The sequence below is a fragment of the Acromyrmex echinatior genome, chromosome 7 (assembly GCF_024713525.1).
Source record: "Acromyrmex echinatior isolate Ae372 chromosome 7, ASM2471352v2, whole genome shotgun sequence".
Lineage (NCBI taxonomy): Eukaryota > Metazoa > Arthropoda > Insecta > Hymenoptera > Formicidae > Acromyrmex > Acromyrmex echinatior.
The window spans coordinates 11,654,880-11,675,268 of NC_141858.1; the positions used below are offsets into that span (position 1 = coordinate 11,654,880).

At 33.6% G+C, this 20,389-nt stretch overlaps 5 protein-coding genes across 10 annotated transcripts; 2 read left to right on the top strand and 3 right to left on the bottom strand.

Annotated features, from left to right (window-relative positions):
- The first annotated feature begins 287 nt into the window (after positions 1-287).
- Positions 288-5,357, top strand: Calr (calreticulin). Its single transcript, XM_011062747.2, has 8 exons — positions 288-487; positions 2,148-2,252; positions 2,345-2,548; positions 2,944-3,095; positions 3,502-3,768; positions 3,858-4,094; positions 4,227-4,370; positions 4,574-5,357. Exons 1-8 carry the CDS (start codon positions 403-405, stop codon positions 4,589-4,591), a joined length of 1,212 nt encoding a protein of 403 aa, XP_011061049.1. The 5' UTR covers positions 288-402; the 3' UTR covers positions 4,592-5,357.
- Positions 5,358-5,873: 516 nt separating this feature from the next.
- On the bottom strand, positions 5,874-9,234 carry LOC105149973 (E3 ubiquitin-protein ligase TRIM23). 2 transcript variants are annotated; one of them, XM_087407624.1, is made up of 6 exons: positions 9,099-9,234; positions 8,114-8,674; positions 7,718-7,826; positions 7,164-7,537; positions 6,517-6,885; positions 5,874-6,249 (listed from the first exon to the last, which is right to left on the bottom strand). In XM_087407624.1, the coding sequence occupies exons 2-6, from the start codon at positions 8,555-8,557 to the stop codon at positions 6,091-6,093; spliced, it is 1,455 nt and encodes a 484-aa protein (XP_087263750.1). In that variant the 5' UTR covers positions 8,558-8,674; positions 9,099-9,234; the 3' UTR covers positions 5,874-6,090. The 2 variants fall into 2 exon arrangements, with proteins under 2 accessions (XP_087263750.1, XP_011061051.1); XM_011062749.2 differs by having other exon boundaries at positions 9,055-9,187.
- A 132-nt stretch (positions 9,235-9,366) lies between these two features.
- Positions 9,367-11,305, top strand: LOC105149972 (U11/U12 small nuclear ribonucleoprotein 25 kDa protein). Of its 5 annotated transcripts, none has more exons than XM_087407632.1 (3): positions 9,367-9,505; positions 9,971-10,276; positions 10,368-11,305. In XM_087407632.1, the coding sequence occupies exons 2-3, from the start codon at positions 9,998-10,000 to the stop codon at positions 10,617-10,619; spliced, it is 531 nt and encodes a 176-aa protein (XP_087263758.1). In that variant the 5' UTR covers positions 9,367-9,505; positions 9,971-9,997; the 3' UTR covers positions 10,620-11,305. The 5 variants fall into 5 exon arrangements, with proteins under 5 accessions (XP_087263758.1, XP_087263756.1, XP_087263757.1 ...); XM_087407630.1 differs by having other exon boundaries at positions 9,379-9,516; XM_087407631.1 differs by having other exon boundaries at positions 9,461-9,535.
- LOC105149974 (distal membrane arm assembly component 2) lies at positions 11,100-12,267 on the bottom strand. The gene has a single exon (XM_011062751.2). The coding sequence runs from the start codon at positions 12,142-12,144 to the stop codon at positions 11,329-11,331; it is 816 nt and encodes a 271-aa protein (XP_011061053.1). The 5' UTR covers positions 12,145-12,267; the 3' UTR covers positions 11,100-11,328.
- Positions 12,268-12,868: 601 nt separating this feature from the next.
- CYLD (ubiquitin carboxyl-terminal hydrolase CYLD) lies at positions 12,869-19,738 on the bottom strand. The gene is made up of 11 exons (XM_011062752.2): positions 18,958-19,738; positions 17,799-17,943; positions 17,426-17,659; positions 16,699-16,874; positions 16,500-16,613; positions 16,186-16,409; positions 15,848-16,020; positions 15,475-15,771; positions 15,269-15,384; positions 14,975-15,191; positions 12,869-13,982 (listed from the first exon to the last, which is right to left on the bottom strand). The coding sequence occupies exons 1-11, from the start codon at positions 19,429-19,431 to the stop codon at positions 13,792-13,794; spliced, it is 2,361 nt and encodes a 786-aa protein (XP_011061054.1). The 5' UTR covers positions 19,432-19,738; the 3' UTR covers positions 12,869-13,791.
- Positions 19,739-20,389: the final 651 nt, after the last annotated feature.

The window sequence follows — 20,389 nt, forward strand, 5'->3', positions numbered from 1 at the left end:
AGTTTTTTCAAAAACCGCGCGCATTTGACCGCCAATCGGGGGCTTTCGTTGCATCGGGCGATTCCGTCTAAATTCGGCTATTCCCGTTTTTCGCGTACTGCCATATCGACAATAGATAAGCGGCCGCGGAAAATCGGCGTGACGTAAAAGTTGTGCGTGGCGCGGCGTGATGAACGGCGCCGCTGACTGCCACGGCGCGGCGCACCGCTGGTTAAGCGTGGTCAGCGCTGATTGGTCGTCGCGTCGTCCGCCAATCGGCGTCCTCCATCTGTCTACCTCGACGACCGTAAACTCGCCAACCACGTCCACGGAGCGAGCATTATCGGCCAGTTCGTCGTGGTGGCAGGTGCTTTTTTCGTCGTCGATCATCTCGGACTCACGTCGTCCTGTCGGCGTCCGAAAATGCGAGCCTCCTGCGCGTTCGTCGTACTCTTGGCAATTGCCGTGGCCACGGCGGAGGTGTATCTCGACGAGAAATTCAATGATGGTGAGTAAAAAGTCATTTAAATTTGTCGATTACAAAGACTACCCGGCTCGGCCCGGCGGCGAACAATCGTTTGGGTGGTGGTGGGCTTCTCCCTTTGCCACGAAGACCATCGCCAGTCTCACGGCGAACCACACCCTCGATTATTCGCCGTCATGCGTGTCTCCCAACGGGAGGATAACACCGCGAAGAAACAATGACGGAAACGTCGTCTTCATGGGCGAAATGACATGAATACGAGTACGGCGATCTCTCCTTGGTAACCGCACGCCCTGCTGCGCTCCGGTGGCCCGTTCCATCTCGCCGGCTGACGTCGCGTATCTTCCGCGGGAGATCGTCAGTTAACACGACGGGAAATTGTTAAGAACCGTATCGTGACACATCGTGTTTCCGCATTTCAAGCCGTATCGACCATATGTGCCTCTCGGCACTCTCGGCAGGGATAAGAGAGGGAGAGAAATGGAGAAAGAAAGAGTGGAAGGACGAGAGAGGAGCATCGCGAAAGATCGAGTGACCGACACGCAGACGGAACGTCGGAAGTCGCTTCTCATGGCAGTCGCCGCCGCGCGGCATCTTGCGACTTGCCCGCCGCCGCCGCCGCACCGCCGACATGACGCCGCACAGATCGATCCGTCGATCTGTAATGTAAGCTCGAGACTCCGACGGTGCTCCGCGCGATGATCCGAGGCGAGAACTCCGACGTGGCCGGAGTAAACGGCCTTCACAGGTCTGTTTGCGTTACCACGTATATCTCTCGGCGCTCTTCTTTCCTGTGCGTCTCCATTTCGTTTTCTTCTTTATCTCTCTCGTGCGAAATCCATCGCGCCTGTGGCTGTCTCGCTTCGAGTACAGAGTGTACTCAACGAACGGATCTTGTCGTCGGATGTTATCCCGTTAAATACAGAATTTTGAGCGAGCATCACACTTCGTCCTTCGAGCTCGTATCATTTTTAAAGTATGCAAAGTATAATAAGATACGGACCTTCGGTCTCTTTTTTTGTAGCTCGATTTCTTTTTTTTGCGTGTCGAGCGGACGTGGAGGTAGTCGGGACTGGATGGAAGAAAAGAATTGCAAGGGAAACAGATCTCTTATGTTTGCCGATGACAATGGAAGCGCGATAATTAGACTTCGTTCCTTCTTGTCTCTTGCATATTGAATTATCATTGAAATTAAGTATGCTGGCGAGGAAGTATTGTATTATCTTTTCACCTCTCGACGGTCGTTGCCTTTTTAATTTTTAACCGGTTCTCTTCCCCCCTCCTTATTCATCTTCCTGCTCGGGAACGCGAATAGAAGTTGTCTGTAACCATGTTGTTGTTTAATATTTATTGTTTTTCTGATAAATTGAGATTCTAGGAAATACATAATTTTTTTGTTTTTAGGTGGAAGTCGAAAAATATTATAGCTTGTAAATATATTACAATTTTTTCAATAAATTTTTTTAAATGGGTTTTTATTTCCCTCATTAATGATTTTCAAATTTAAAATTTAATACATGATTCAGTTAAGTAAATTTATAAAACAAAGTAAATTAAAATAAATAAGTTTCAACAAAATGTACATAAAATATATATTTTATTAAATAAATTGGATGTTTATAATTAATAAAAAATACATTAAAAATTGTTATATAAATTTACAAAGAGATTGTCAATATTTCAGATTCCTGGGAAAAGAATTGGATTTATTCCGAGCATCCTGGTAAGGAATTCGGAAAGTTTGTTTTAAGTTATGGAAAGTTCTGGAACGATCAAGAAAATGATAAAGGTATTTAAAAGGAATACAGATAATTTGTTATAAAATATAAAATTCACTTATACAACTTGTATAACGAGTCCATTTTGTGAAATTTTTCTCAGGTATCCAGACATCGCAAGACGCAAGGTTTTACGCTCTCAGTAAGAAATTTACTCCATTTAGTAATAAGGATAAAACCCTTGTTATTCAATTTACTGTAAAGCATGAACAGAACATTGACTGCGGAGGTGGATATGTTAAAGTATTTGACTGTTCTCTCGATCAGAAAGATATGCATGGTGAAAGCCCTTATCAGATTATGTTTGGTAAGTTTCCTTATCTCAGAATATATTATTGATAGCGAATAATCAGTTAGCTCGAGCCTAAGAGTCACTGGTCATACCAGTGTATGATAAGTGCTACAGGAACTCGAAGAGAAATATTCTTTCATTATGCCCTGTAATAAATATCTATATATATTACAGGTACCAGAAAAGATACATTCATTAAAGAAGCTAATTAGCTTAGATAAAGTTCATTAAATTATCTTGCTTGTTTTGTATAAAAGTGATTTTATATCATCAATTTAGAAATTATTACATGCAAAATGATTACATAAAATTTATATATATATATATATATATATATATATATATAATGTATATTTATTTTTTTATTATTTAATCGATTTCAACTCAATGATATGCTTATTTCTATACAGGACCAGATATCTGTGGACCTGGAACCAAAAAAGTTCATGTTATCTTTAGCTACAAAGGAAAGAATCTTCTAATTAACAAAGATATCCGTTGCAAAGATGACATTTATACACATTTGTATACTCTGATTGTCAAACCTGATAATACCTACCAGGTAAATATGCGCTACGTTCGTGTAAAATTATAATCTTTGTTACACACAAGCCATGGCATACAGAAAAATTTAAGATGTAAGCAGTAAGGAAATCAACATGTTGAATTTGCTATTGCTTACATTATAATGGTCTCTGCTGATTAGTCACTTCGCCTCCTGCTTACGTTTTACTATTTAAATTCTTTTTATATCATGGCCTTAAACATTATCGAGCCTAGAGTCACATGTTCTCACTGATTGCCGTGGAGGATAGGTGCTACAGGATCTCGTAGAACGAAGATTATCTTGCTTGTTAACCGTATAGAGGGGATACCGCTCTATACGCATCAAGCAAAGATCAACACATTAATACAACTAAATGAAAGTTTATCTGATTTGATGACTCTTCAATAAAATTATTTTTCAGGTACTTATTGATAACGAGGAAGTTGAATCTGGCGAATTAGAGGCAGATTGGAGCTTCCTCCCTCCGAAAAAGATTAAGGATCCATCTCAAACCAAGCCCGCTGACTGGGACGACAAACCCAGCATCGACGATCCCAATGATAAGAAGCCTGAAGATTGGGACAAGCCCGAGCACATTCCTGATCCTGAAGCAACTAAACCCGAAGATTGGGATGATGAGATGGACGGCGAATGGGAAGCGCCCATGATCGACAATCCCGATTATAAGGTTTGTATGCTGAAATTGATATGCATTTAGAGGTTTATCGGGTATTTTCCTCATCTGTCATTATTCTTAAAATTTATATAATTTTTCAGGGTGAATGGAAACCAAAACAAATCGACAATCCCAATTACAAGGGACCGTGGATCCATCCCGAGATTGATAATCCCGAATACACGCCCGATCCCGAATTGTACAATCGTGATGAAATCTGCGCTATTGGTTTTGATTTGTGGCAAGTTAAATCTGGTACCATTTTCGATAACGTTTTGATCACCGATGATCCGGAAGTCGCGCGCAAATTTGGAGAAGATGTCTGGAAACCCACTTTGGTAAGTACTTATTCATTATTGCTGTTGCCTTTTATTCATTTGTTTAATTATTGATATGTGATCAACTCATCATAGATCTCTAAATTTTTAACAATAAATGAATTAGAAAATATTTTATCCTGTAAATCGTAGGAAGGTGAGAAGAAGATGAAAGAATCACAGGATGAGGAGGAAAGGAAACGGCGAGATTTAGAAGCCAAGGAAAACGAAGATAACAAGGATGATGAGGACGATGAAGACGCAGATGAGGAAGAGCACACTCACTCAGATAATGATGTAAGTATAACGATTCTATGCATCTGAATTTACGTTCTATTTTCAAATTTTACGATTAAACTTGCGCATGATGTTCATATTTTCTCTGATTTCTAGTGACGAGAAAAAATTGGAATTCCTCGTTTCTGAGTTTAAACATTTTAATAGATTCTTTCGATTTTGTATGATTAACGATGATTAACTGCTTTGTTTTTTGTTTGCAGGCGCATGACGAATTGTAAATAAATGTGTCGCGTGTGAACACAAACACAGACTGTATTCCAGGAGCTACGTGGTCGCGACACGCACTAAATTCTCCCACAGGCAAAAAATTGTAATCTAAAAACACAATAGCAAAAGAACAGAATAATACCCTTGTTGATTATGTCGCCCGTCGTATTGTTCACAAGAACATCATATTGAATTCCATTTTAAGCTTTTGAACCAAAAATCTTACCCGGTTTTGCTAGTGTTTTTGGCCTTGGTATCACAGCGCCTAAAACATTCTTAGCCACCCAAAAAACTTTGTATTCGAGTGAATTTATTATCTTAAAATATTACACGCTTAACTCAAGTGATCTACATTTCTGCAAAGTGTGTGCTGGAATACGGAAAGAACAGATATTAGAAAATAGAAGATACAAAAGGAAAAGTGTAGAGAAGAAACAAGAGAGTCGTCTAGCCCGTGTCCACCATCGGCGCAGCTCCACAAAAGACTCTAAGTTGTTCCGTTTTTGTTTGTCAAGTGTTTTTATATACATTAAAAGGTAATTGAGATGTAATTTAAATAACATGATGCTATATTATATATAATATATACATTATTTCAATTTCCGTACAATGTACGCGTAATTCAAAAGAAAAAAAAATCGCTGCAATTATTAAAAAAAAAGCAAAACGTAAGAATGATAGATGTGTGCAAATGTGACTGAGTGATTACAATTGGTATGATTATGTATCAGAGGCAATCCAATAATCATGTAATAAAATAAATAAGACTTTTCTAGATGTGCTCAGGCGTTTATTTTCGTGAAGTCTCAAGCGCATCTCGATCGAACGCTAAATCCAATCCTATTGCTGATTCATTTTCATCATTTGTAGTAATGTGTGAATCGATTATGCAAATTGCTTCCAATTACCATTGTATATGTACATATATGCATATACACGCTATTTTATTGTATCATGTTCGAGTATAATTAATCTTGTAATTTCATTTTTATATCGGAAAATAAACTGATCATTTTTCTTCAAAGTGACTATGTCATGACTTACGAATTACTTTTTTCTTTTTTGGTATAGCGTGACTTAACAGAATAGATTTATTTCTCGTGGATTGACGAGCTAATAAAGGGAGATCTGCGATATAGTAGATTCATCATTCACACACGTTGACATCCATACTTATTGAGCGAATAAAAAAAAGATTTATATCATAAATAAAAAAAATGATTATATAAAGTGTGATCGACGTCGAAATGTGTTGTGTGGCTGAGATATTATTTTTTAATATAATTCTCTGAATACGTGCAATATTCGAGTTTATTTTATGGGAACAGCTAGAAAACAAATCATTTTCAACGTCGACTGTACGTACAAATATTTATCTTGCATGATATCTATCTATCTATCTAACTTCAGTCTGCTTCATACCATCTTAATGTGGAAATCACAATTAATTAGCGTTACACTTGTGTCTTCGGCTTTTTCCATACATAAATAATTTTATAAAGAAAAAAATTTATACACATTGCGTCGAAAGCCAATCAAGACCTTGTAACGTACCACTGGCATTGGTAACTAACGATGAGCCTTGAATATGCCATATTCTCGCACAACAAAGTTTATGCAAGCCAAGTATATCGACTAATTCCTCCACACTCGCACAGCCAGGAACGTCCTGTACAAATATGAATTTGCTTGGAACTTATGCAATATCTTGTAAAGTAAATGAAGTTAGTGGACAATTATTAGACAAAATAATAAAAATATTAAACTTTTAATGATATGTAAATACATTCGTTGTTTATAAAAATTTAGTAGGACGAATTTATTTAGAGTGGTACGTATCATTAGAAGCTCAATATTTAAAACTTTTGTTATTTTTGTCCAATATAATTATATTTATCTTATATAAACATTTTAAAGATGGGAACGTTACATTTACCTGTTTATTAGCATATATTAAAAGTAGAGCATCCTTCAGTTCTCGTTCATAAAGTATTTTTGATAATTCTTTTCGTGCCTCTTCAAAGCGAGATCTATCGCTAGCGTCAACCACGAAAATAACAGCTTGCGTGTTATGATAGTAATGCTTCCACAGTGGTCGAAACTTCTGATGACCGCTAACATCCCAAAGAGTAAATACGAGATTCATGTACTCCAAACTTTCAACGTTGAAGCCGATAGTGGGAATCGGTGGATTTGGTAGCGTGACGCCTCGCATAGCAGATAAAATACTTGTCTTTCCCGCCCCATCCAGTCCTAGGATTACTACTCGCATATCGATCTTTGTTCCAATATGTATTCTGTTATCCTGTTATAAAATGAAGCATTAAAAAAAAATGTATTAACTATATTAAAAAGATAAACATTTTAAAAAATCATCTAATTTAATATTACTGATTAATTCCATTACAAAAAATTAAAGTACTTAAAATGCTTAGAAAAACAAAAATTAATATATAAGTTTATTATAATTGTTTTATAATATCGCTCTAAACTAATTATTCAAAATTAATTCTACAATTGAAAAACAACAATTAAGATATTATATAATTAATCCTATATTCATAATGAAAATTATCTACGAACCCTGCTAAATATAATGGGAATGGAGGATTCAGGACTGAGAAAATCCGGTCCTAATTGCGCATAATGTTGCTGCTGTTGCTCCAATGTCGCTAGCACTTCCTTGACTTTTTCCGAGCTGCTCAGCAACTTCCAGTCCTCGGAATCGAGTATGCTTTCGCATTGAATGCATACACCAGCCACTTGCGATCTCGTAGACGTGAGATCTTTCTGTTGTTGCCTCAATGCGCAAAGTCTACCGCGAGTCTCCGTCTCAATGTAAGCCATCGCTGTTTTCTCTTGTTCGGTCAAAACAGCTCGTAATTCCTCGAAATGATATCGCACTCTCCTCCTCGCGTCTTCGATCGCCCAGCCTTCCAATTCTTCAATTACTATTTCTGAAAATATAAAAACATAAATTGAGAATAAATGAAACGATGAAATACAAATTAGAGAAACGTTTAAAAATATTGAGACTTCTTAAATAATTTTTATTACAAAAATTATTTTTGTTATGTTCTTTTTTCTAAATTGCTAATATTAGGTGCAATTTTAGAAGAAAAAAATAAGATAAATACCTATTTTATGTGCGGTATCTCTCATACTTTCCATAAACTGCGTCATCTTCTGCAATGCCGCGATAATGGACTTCCTGATGTTTTCGGCTTCTTCCTCAACCAATACCGGCTATAATTTAAATTTAAAACATAGGTAAGATATATAAGATATATGGTATATAAAGAAGAAAATTACAGATGATGCTTTTAAGGTTTCCATGAATTTTTTTCTATATAGAACTTTTATGAATTATCTCAGTGTCCAGATGCGTTATTAGAATGCTAAGATATATACAGAGGCTGCTTCTCATGATGAAGTGGACTATAATATTCATGAAACATTCTAATAATTGGCATTCTAATAATGAATCTGAACACAGAGATAATCAGCTTCTGTATATTTACAGATGATATTACCTTGTGCGTACTATGTTTGCCATATTCTTTGCACAGGTAGCACATCAAGGAATTGTGACAGCCTTCTTGAGTACAAGTGAATTCGGCCACATCCGCCGTGTGTATTGGACAGCGAGGCTTCTCGCGTGGCTTCTCCGACAGCGGCACACGTCTGTGTTTCCCCAAGGTTTTGGACGAATGTGTGATAGTGTCGCAAGCCTCACACAGGTGTGTGGCACAGACAGTACAGTAAAGAACTGCAGTATGTGCTTCGTCCTCGTCGCACGACAGATTCGACTGAAGCCTCTCACGCTCCAATACCAGCGTTTTCTGGCTGTTGGATTGCTCCAGTCGTTCAAGCAGCTCGATAAGAGCAAAGTTCTTCTTCAGACTGTAAATGCTATTTTCGTGAATGGCGGTAGGTTGTCGATCAAAGGGACACAGCAAAAACTGCTGTTCCGACATGCAAGTCCTCAACCGCAGTAAGCACGAGTGGCACACTGTGTGTCCACAATGCAACAAACGTGGCACCTTCACACCGTCCACTGTGAAAACTTCCTCGCAAACTCGACATTCCAGAACCTATCAATATTTAAAATATAATCTTGTAAACTTTTATAATCAAATCAAATATTCATAATTAAATATGTTCAGTTTAGTAAACTTATTCGAATGAAATATTTAACTAAATCCCTACAATACATATAAATATTTATAAATCACAGTGTGATTCTAAATGACTGTGATCAAATTCCGATTAATTCAATGGATTAATTAAATCATAAAAATGGTCACAGCAAAATTTCTAATAATATAGTTCATTTTGAATTTTCGTAATCATCCAATTAATATAAAAATTGATAATATTCTATATCTATCTTAATAAACTATGGGTATCACTCATCAATCGGAGTCTGGTCCAAGTCACTCTTGATGCATTATCGTTTCCAAATTTGTCTCACATTTGACTTAGGCGCAGTTTTTAGCGAATGCTTCGTGTATTTACTCAGTCGATCCGCGTTCTCATCCATTGCGGAGATCAGTGGAGAATCCTGACTGACTTTTCGTTCGTCCGTTCCTCGTCCAAGAAATCCAACCGCAGTTTACGCGATAAAGGTTAACAGTAAAATCAGCTCTGAGCGTAAAAGTGCTTAAATTAATTTAAATTTGTTCAAATCATTAAACCAGGATGAGATCGCGGAATGGCGTAGCGACACCGTATCTGTGCGCACGACATTGACGATGCGAAATGTTTTGCATTCTAATCTAAAATCCAACTTATTTACGGAAATCTTCCTTCGCTAAATCCACCTGTCTTGTCCCTCGTCTTTGGGACGTTTCTAGGGAATTTCGGAAAACTGCCATTTAAATTTAGGTTGCTTGCCTCTTTTATGAAAGGATAGCAATCTTCAGGTGCTACATTTGTACGTTTTTGTTGATTAGGTTATTATTATTATTGGCTAATTTACTAAAAACAGCACCTTTTTAAAATAGTTTTGAAGCACATCGATAATATAATTAATGAAAATTTGCCCTAAAATTCGCTAAGGACAAAAATATACTCCAAAACTAATTAAAAAAGTAAAATATACTCCAAAACTAATTAAAAACTTATTTTTAACAAGTTAGTCAATAATAATTTGTCCCTAAAAAGTAGAGTCTCCAATTGGTTCTCAATATTTTTCTCAATGGGAGTCAACTGGGATTATGCTTATAATTGAGAATCCGAAAAAAAATTTAAAAATATTTATATGAAAACATGTAGAGAAATAAAAAAAGAAGAACTTCAAAGATTAATATTTGCATGTAATTTCAATAATGCAAGGATTTTATAAATATCTATATAGTTCTTACGTTATAAATTACAAATCTGCTTAGGTTAATATTCCAAATAGAAATGACAACATGGACAGTGTCAAAGATTCAAAATTCAAACATGCGATGAAAGATGAAGAATCGTGCATCAAAGTTGAATTAAAGTCTGACACCACACGACTCAGTCATCAGGAATTAGTGAAACTAACCAAAGCAACTATAGACAACCTTGTTGAGCATGAACCGTTGCTCTCTGGATTGCCTTCCGATGTCACGATAGAAGAACTTAAATCGCAGATCGCAGTTGCGCAAGGACAAGCCATAACTTTATTCTTAAATCGCGGAGAATTGCCAAAGCTCGCAGTAGTGGTAATAATTTGTTATTCTTACACGTTTCATAATGCAAACTTAAATTAATTGTATTTATCGTTTCAATAACACTCTCTTCGCTTTATTTCAGGTACCTCCACATAACACAACAGTGCTTGATTTGAAAAAGGCCATTAAGAGACATACAAATTTGTCTTTGAAGAGAGAGAATGTCAAGAAGAAGATAAGTTGGAAGCACGTCTGGAAGAAATATCATCTTTGCTTTGGAGACATTAGACTTTCTAATGATAATGAAAATATTAAAGCTTATGGTATTACTAATAAGATAGAATTACATTTTATAAAGAGACGTAGGGAAAAGAATAAATTGATAAAAAATTAGCAATGTTTCTGTATAAATTATTATTTATACTATAGAATTTCACTTGACATTTGTAATGGTGAATTAGGCCATTGCATTACACTGGATCAGTATACAAAGACTGCTTTAAAGTAATATAAATAATATGCATTACACCACTTAAAAGTATTTACTCTTGATTTTTATGTATCTTTTTTTATACGTCTAAATTCTAATCTTTTCTTATACATCTAAATTCTAATTTTACTATTTTCTCTTCATACAGATATCTATTTATAGTACAAAATTTGGAACCAAATATTATTATTATTAAGTCTAACATCTAGAGAATTGGAAAAAAAGATTGAAATGTATTCACTCTTCTTTATTTAATTAAAAAAGACAAAGTGAATAAATATTTTTGAGTGATAGTGTAATAGTAAGTAATCTAAATACAGCATAATCTAATCAATTTTAACAATGAAATGATACATGTAAATTTCACCAAATAACATGACAATATTTAATTGTTCAAAATATTTATAAACCTTTATTTAACTTTTATTTATTTAACTTTGCTAATTTCATGTTACAGCAGCTTTTAGTATACAACAATTTAGTATAATCCAAATAAATTCGTTATAATTTATAGTTCTTTAAGATTGTGCAAAAAATAATTAAATACTGTGTAAATAAAAATAAATATTTTTCCTTTTAGTTACAAGCTACATTATGATTCTTTTATTCGGTATTAGTCTTTCGATTTTTCTCCAGGCATAAGAATTTCACAAGTCAATCCTGGTATACAATCCTCTAACATAAAGCAACTTAGCTCAAAAGCGACAGACTTATTATAATTCGTTACAATCAGTTTCTTCAAATTTATCATTCTGTACAGAGATTCCAGGCCTCTTTCAGTGATCTTCTCGCAGCCGGAGAGGTCCAGATATTCCAGTTCAGGGAACTCGGCCGAGATCTTGTCCAAGCCCCAGTCGTCGATGTTCTTACAGTCCTTGAGACTGAGCCACTTGAGTTTTATGAGGCCACATAAGTTACTTAGACCTTCGTAATGCAGATCAAATCTATTGACATCTACCGCCTCAAGGATGTAGCGTGGATTGTAATTGTTTGGTAACTCGTATGAGCCCTTCTTGTTCTGTTCTGTCCAGTAAGTATTGCCCCTGAATCTGACCCGGCCGCCACGATGAATGATAAAATGAGCGGTGGCCAGATCGGCGCCTAATATCTCGTGCCTCATCGGATTGAATGACTGAGTTAATTTGATATATTCATCCTTATTGTGCTTGAACCACTTTAAGATATTACCAAAGGCTAAGTCAGTCTCTTTAGGAGCGGCCGTAGGAAACCAGACGAACTTCTTGGGCTTCTCCGGGTCATCTCCGGGTTTGGATATCACCGAATTCAACTCATTGTTTCGCCACTCATGCTGTCGTTTCTCATGCTCTACGCTGTAACTACGTGCTATCTGAACGAGTGCGTCATCCCGGAAGGATAAATGCTTGCACAGTTGTTTACCGCGTGTGAGTGCCAGTCGCCTCGCTAGCATTATCCGTTAAAGTGTGAATTAATTCAGAGAAAGCTTTCGGTCTGAAAACAATGCATGCCGTGCTGTATTTTGACCTAACCTATTCTGACTTAATCCAGTTGTGATTGATCAAGCAGCTGATTTCAAATTGGTTCATCTATAGTTGATATATGACAGAATTTTCGGATACTTAGGATATGTTAAAGATTACATTAAAAAGTTTTTTCCTAGTGAACATTTTTCTCAGAATTTTTAATGTAATTTTTCAGAATTTTTGTACATTTCGAAATTTTTTAGAATTTCTGAATAATTTTATAACTTTATAGAAAATTTTTCAGTTACAAATTCATAAATTGGAATATTTTGCAGAAGTGTTGAAAAAGGTTTTTTCTAGAATTCTTCATATATTTCAATTTTGAAACATTATAAAATTTTCAAGATTGTTTATTTTATAATTTTTATGGTGGAATCTTATATTCTGAAAGAATTAAAAATATTTTTTCAGAAATTATAGAACGAAAAATCTTCGAATATTTCTGAATTTACATAAATAAAAAATTCCATTAATAATAAAATTCTATTAATAAAAATATAAATAATAAATAAAAAAAGGAAAGGTGCAAAAAAAATATAAATTTTCTCACTAGTTCTGAAGTGTTTTTTCAATTCGTATAAAAATTAGAAAAATTTTTATCAGAGTTATAATGCAAATCTGATAAATGCATCTTCAAATAAATAATGTCAATTTTATTTTTTATAACTGTATATTATCTGTTTGTATACAAACGTATATTCCTATTTTGTACATAAATTTTGAGACTTTGGGAATCTCAGTCTACAATCTAAATAGATTTATGTTTTATTACATCGTTGCAGAAAGCTAAAAGCAAGAGATTGCACTTTTACAGTAATGTTAGAATCAACATTACTTAAGAATCGACAGGAGTGACAGAGTCAACTCCGAATTTATTCGTTGCATTTTATTTACATATCATCATATTTTGCCTCTAAGAAGAAATATTTCACAATTATGTTCTTAAAAATATTATATTAAATGAGATTATCTGCTTCTTATTGCAATATAGACATAAATGTTCAATCATATTTTGTCTTATAGAAGCAACATTTTGTCACGAGATTTTTTGGCTTATGTTTTACGAAACTGCAAAATTTCCATTACGAATTGAGTCGAATTTTGCAACTTGAGCCTCAAAACATTATAATAAAAACTTTTCGTTAATATATTTATGTTTTAATAAATTACTTGTCTGTGTTTATATTTTTATGCTCGCTATTGATCTATTTTCTTAATTAATTATTATAATAAAGTTATCTGAATCTCAACTGCACATTGAGTCTTCTTCTTGTGGCCTTGTGGATTTCTAATTTCAAGAGTTAATGTTCTGTTTCTCTATGAGAAAGATTGGACTGATCTTCTCGTCAAATCGAGTCAGATATCAAAATGACTTTTTATTTTACTCTTTTTTTTTCAAAAATCGCTTTGTAACAGATTGCAGATGATTCTTCTGATTACAAATATCGCAATTACAATTCTTTACGATTCTTTCTTTTTTTTATTTTAACTATGATATAATTGAATAAAAATTCGATAGAGAACTTCATAGTCCCTCCTGTCGACTTTTATATTTATATGAGTTGTTTTTCGAGTTATTTGTACATCATAACATCTGGGGATTGATACATGCACATGTATGCATCACAAAGTAGACGTTTCGCGTGTTCTGGCAAATGACGGTCGTCTTTTAATTCAGTCAGGTAAGTCCCTCCTTCTTCACTCAACCAATAAGGAAAATCTGGACATGGCACCATCTCCGGTATATTATATCCATTTTGCTCTCCTAATAACAATAAAAGATTTTACATTTAAATAAAAATCACTTAAATAAAAACACAATTTTAATAATTTAATTAAATAATATAACAAATAATACAGGACTCTTAATTTTTTAAAAGACAATATAAAAATGTATAGAACACATAAGAATCACGTAATTAAGTATAAATGTAAGAACTATAATATGATATATTAATTGTAAAAAAAAATTCTATAAATAATACATTGTAAAACACATTACATTAAATGTTTCGGCTTTTGGATTGAGCTGTTCTTAAATAATATAAAATCCACAACCTTAGAATTCATTTCCATCGTCATAGAAAAATCGTGATGAAAGTTTTCCAATTTATATTGATGAATGCCTCAACGAAGACCATAAATTACTTGCAAGTGATTTACTGATCGATTGTTCGGAATTTTATGATATTCTAAAAAAACATATTTGTTAACCAATAAATAAAAATAAAAAATAAAATTAAAATCTGAATAAAATAAAAATCTTTTAAAATGTTATCTACTTTTAAATTCTGTAAAAACCAAGCAAAAACATCGCAGTTATCATTTCTTAAGAAGAAATACTTCGTCAAATTCATCATAAAATCATGTAAAATATAAGCAATAGTATACCAGTCAGTAATAATACAATGTAATACATACTATATTAAAACTTGATAATACGAATCGAATCTTCATAAAAAAATTTTTTAAAAAAGCCGAAACATATAATGTAATGTGTTTTACAATGTGTTATTTATAGAATTGTTTTTTATATATTTAATATGTTATTATTTTTATAATTTATATCATATTATAATTCTTACATTTATACTTAATGTTGACTCTTATGTGCCTATATCTTTGTATTGTCTTTTAATAATTTAATATTTAAAAGCTTCTCAACAATAAAATGATTCGATCGATAAAAGATATAAAAAATATACAAAGGGAATTATATTTTATATCCGTATTTATATAAATATGAGTGAGAAATACCTTTTCTGTCGGCCATGGAATCGAAAAAGCACCACGGAGCCTCCGAGCCCGGACCGCATTTTACAAATGAAACATAGTGCGAAGTTTCGATGCAGACCACCGCAGATAGCTCCAAATATAGACGCGGTACGGGACAATGTTCTTGCAGAATTGTAAACTCCATAGGTACGTTCAACTTCTTTGGTTCGTGATTTGTTCTTCGTTCATGACGGTGTACCTAAAAAAAAATACACAAAATAATTTATTTTTTGATGTCTTATGTTTATATATACATCAATCTTATGCTTTACGAACTTTTTCAAGGCACTGTAAACAGAAAGCTATACTTTCGAGGCCGACGCCACATTGTCCATAACACTCCTTGCATTCGAATTCCGCCAATTTGCCACACACTGTGCATTGTCTGGGTGCTGCAAAGCAACACATATAAATGTTATTGCGAGTTGTTTAAAATAAAAGCGATTTCTGCAACTTGATGTAACGATATAACGATACTTAACAGTCTTCGATAATATCTGTCACGTCGAGTAGTAACGTAGGTTGTATTTTCTGATACATTTTAAATGACTTTCCAAAGCGTGGCATTTGTATGATGAGACAGGAAGGAACTTCCTTCAATCTGATGTTACTAGTTAGAAAACTCTGCTCCAATAATTGTTGCACAGTCGGTAGATTTAAATGGTCGTCCTTTTCGACAAACAATTGGTAATGGTAGGCGTCCTGTCCGGAACTTAATTTGAGGAATGGTTCAGCATTTAAAATCTGGGCGACTAGTGACGTTAAGAACTCCTCCGGATCTAAATATAAAAAATATATTAAGAGTCATTAGTAAAGCGATTAAAACCCATAACATTTTGAAATATAAAAGCAGACCTTTTTCTTCGCTAGTGAGGCCGGATACTGACGATAGTTTTTCAAGCAACGTCCTAAGTTTCATTACACGATCCGCTCTGACAAACATATTTTTTCTCAAAGGATTTACAATCTCCTCTCTCAAAACTCTTTGCACTTCTTCATATTGTGGACAATCTTTTTCATTCGGTGGACTAAAAAGTCATTATAAAAACATTTATCATTACAAACTTTTATAAAAACATCACACTTACTATATTATATTTATGTAACAAAATCCATGTTTCCTTTCGAAAAGAAATAATCTTTTTAATCAGCAAATATATATTTAATTACATCGAAAATACAAAATTAATTACCGAAACAGAAGATTGTCAAATACGCTAGTAAATGTGAACATGCTGAAAAGAGTAGCGTCCAAATAACACGAATTGTGATGGCCTTGAATGCCACGATATTTCCCACATATACTTTCCAAGTCTCCTTTGACGGAGATAGGCCGTACTATACCCGTTATTACAGAACTCTCCATATTACCGAAATTATCGTTATTTATAAGTGCAGGCCGTTCGTTAAGCTTCGTCTATTTATGACAAATGTTTTCATAATTTACTTATTTTCATAATTAACATGACATAAATTAATATTGAGAAAGTAATAAATCTCTACTAACATTTTCGTAATGAGAACAATGTTCAATGTTTGTGAATATAGCTCTGTAAGGCCTACAATGAAAATATCTGACGTCTTTGTAAGTTCCATCAGTACCTAAAGGATGTCCATTATCCTATGAATGAAACACAACTCTCTAATCTGTTCTATTATTCTTTTATAAAATGTAAAACAGTCTATTTAACATTCATTTCACTTACCAGCTCGACAGCTGCCATCAATTTGCCAGGACTTGTACCAGGTGGTGAGCCAATCCATCGAATAATTCCGTAATGAATATCTGAATCCAGAAGTATTTTCACATTAGAGCCCACTATCAGATCTCCTTTATTCTCTACTCTGTTGAATTTCTTGGTTTCGTTTTTCTCATCATTACCTATTGCAATTAACAACTAATTGTAATTGATTGTCCGTGTTATTCAAATATTTCTATGTAATATTTAAAAGGCAATATGTAAGGAATAATCACTTTTCTGATGTAAAAGTATAAATATTATCGCGGAAGAATAAACGTGTTTAAGTTAAAAGTGCAGTAGAGGTAGCATGTCAACTGTATCTTACTGTAATCCAACATTATGCCACGCGTATCTTCCACATCACTGTATACATTTGATTCTATATCACTACTCCATTTGTGCTCCAATACAAAAATAGGAATGTTCTGCAGTTCTGCTGCCATTGTTAAACAAAAATACAATAGTTTTAAAGCGCTTTATAACCTGGCCTGGCAGCAGCCCTCTAGGAAGTCGGGCTAGGTTTTGTGCATCTATTTTTAAAATACCTGAGCTATTATTAACTCCCTCTATCGCACGGAGGAAACTAAAGTCCAGCACTGGGGCTAATTTAGTTTTAGAGTTCTTAGGGAAAAATATCGATAGAATAAGTATATTTAATAAATATTTGTTGCTTTTATGATTGTAAAATTACCACATTTAAAAAGAGTATGCTCGATGATTTGAGTATAGTTATTAATATCATTTTCAAGATCTGATTTCCCGGTTTGATGGCCTTCTTTTAGTATGTTGACAGATTCTTGGTTGTTATTCTTGTTGTCATCAAATAGAGTAAATTGTTCTAATAAAATAGCTGGTGTACTGTCAAGTACAGATCTTTTCTTATCATTATTATAATCAGTTCCTGTATTATTTTTCGAGAGCAATACTGAAATATAAAAATATTCAAATTATATGATTATATTAAAAATAATATAATATAAAATATCATATTAAAAATAACGAAAAAACATTAAATTAATTAATAAATAAATGATTAATTAATGAATCGTGATTAATGTGGATACTTTTTTCAATGCTGCCAGAGATTGAGTCAGTTTCTTTGTAAGGTAATATATTATTTATAGTAGCAAATATTGTAGCAGCATTCCAATGTGTGGGAATAAAATATTCTTTAGTCAATAAGGATGTTTTGGACAATTCCTGACTTTCCTGTAATATACATATATACATAATTATCGTTAATTCCATTTCATAAAGATGCACATGTGTTCACTTATTGTTTATTATATTGTAAATTTATTTTAAGAGTTAAACACTTGCTCTTTATCAGGTTATATCCTATAATTAGTCTTTTGATAAAGATTAAAAGATATAATTTTATATTTTATGCATACTTTTCATTTTTCAAATGAAATATTTTTATAATAAAATCTAATATATCCGGAGATTAGATTTATTTGAAATTAATCCAAAAGTAAAACTATGTTATTTGCTGACTCATTTTGGAATTTAATTCATTAAAATTCTATTTATTCCTTTTTATGTAATAACTATAGGTATAAGGAAGAGCTATGACTTTATATACAGGAGATAAACAAAATAATATGAATGTCTGAGAAATACATTATTTATTTTATTATTAATAAGAGAGTTATCTATTATTTACTTTTTATAGACATTCTATCTTATCGGAATAGAACCATACAATTCTCAAATAGTTATCAATATAATATATTATCTTTTAATAAAAAATCTTTTAATTATTTATATAAATAATATTAGAGAAAGAAATTTGCCAAAATTTCCAAATTTTCCAAAATTATCCTCTGTTCTCCAAAACTCCAACATTTTTTCTGACCAATACAATCGCCTGATTTAAATATAATTGAATTTTTTATAGTTTTAAAGAACAGAATCAAAAACAGATTTTCTTTTCCAATATCTTTTAAGCAATTAGAAGAGATTCTGCTATATAAGAATGACATAACATTGTACCAACTGTGGCGATATCCTTCAAGTATGACTCTAACAATAACAGAATCTGTATTAAAAACAAATGACCAACTCTTTATCAATAAAATAAGTAATGTATACATTCCTCAGATGTTCACAGTTAATTGTCTATTCCTTGTACATGATATATGTACATATTCTATTTTACATTATAAAACTGAGAATTTAAGCAAGAGCAGCAGCAACTAAAAGCGGCTTTAATCAATTCACCACTAGTTCAAGGCCAAAGTAATGTCCCAATCCAAGCTGAGGTACAGGTCCGATGTATCTGACAAACGCCAATTCTTTAGCACGTCTATTAACGGGATCGGAGCAGTACCAGGCCACGTCGTTCACAGATATAGTTTTTATCTGCTCGCATAGAGCTTCATCGTTCGCCAGTCGGATTCTCTCCTGTGGAAACTGAACAGCGAATAGGTACTGCCAGACTTTTGGCGACACAGGGATCAGGTCGTACTTGTGGCAACGCCATTCCGTGCCACACCAGGTCTTAGATCCGCCAACGGTGTCGGTCACGCGTATCCTCAACACGCTCTCCCTCAAATCCTCCAGTGCTTCTACAAGCATTCCCAGACGTAACTTGTTAACGTTTACGTCGCACGCACCGAATATCCGTATCAATACCGTGTCTTGCTTGGCAACATAGTGCTGCAGGACCCGGCGTTCCTTGCTACTGTCTTCCATGGCCCGGTTTTATTGCACGATCATCGCCAGGTCGAGAGAAACATTGATCTTTGCTTGTCAACGTGATTGCCTGTCAACCTCTTGACGTTTACCTTGTCTTTCCACTTTCCTTAAATTGAAAATTACATGTTACTTTTGATCAACTATTTTATCTTCCCTCTGAATTTCTGACTCTTCTGAGTTTTCTTTTCTTGTATTACATATTTCGTTAGATCGTGGATAAAATTTACTTCATCATTTGCAACTTCACACGTACACGATGAGACAAGTACGGGGAAATCGGCAAAAATTGAAAGCAGAAGGCTGTCAAATTGGCTAGGGAATTTCTTTTTTGTATTTAGACGTGCGAGGTTATGATTTCTTTTTTCTATAATTCAACATATGAAGTTGGCCACAAATTATGATCAAATATTAAAACTCGCTCCGTCGCTTCTATCTAAATATATTCATATATCATAATTTTATTCGAAAAAAAAAATTATACAAATATATTAATATTTACATTATATTTGCATATTTAATTTATAATATACATGTATAAATGTAGATAAATGAATACGTATAGACTATAAAGCGTTTTCATCCTTTTAAGTGATTATCTTGAAAAAAAAATATTTTTGAAAAACATATGTTTCAGACAAAAATTATAGTTTTAAAAAGTGACGAAATGCGATTGAATAATTTTTTTTATATGGTTATACAAATTTATAGATTTGTTATTTTATTGATGCACTCTGAACCGGTGCAATAAGTTCTTCTTTTTCTAGTTCCCCTGAAGGGATGTGCAATAAGTTAAAGTAAACAAATGTACAAATATATTGTATGGGTCATCTAAAAAGTATCCGCGGTACTTTGTCATTAGATATATGACCATCAACACACATCTAGTGACAAAAAACCGTGGATATTTTTTAGATGACCCATATTTGCACTAAGTGTACTAGTTCAGAAAGTGCAG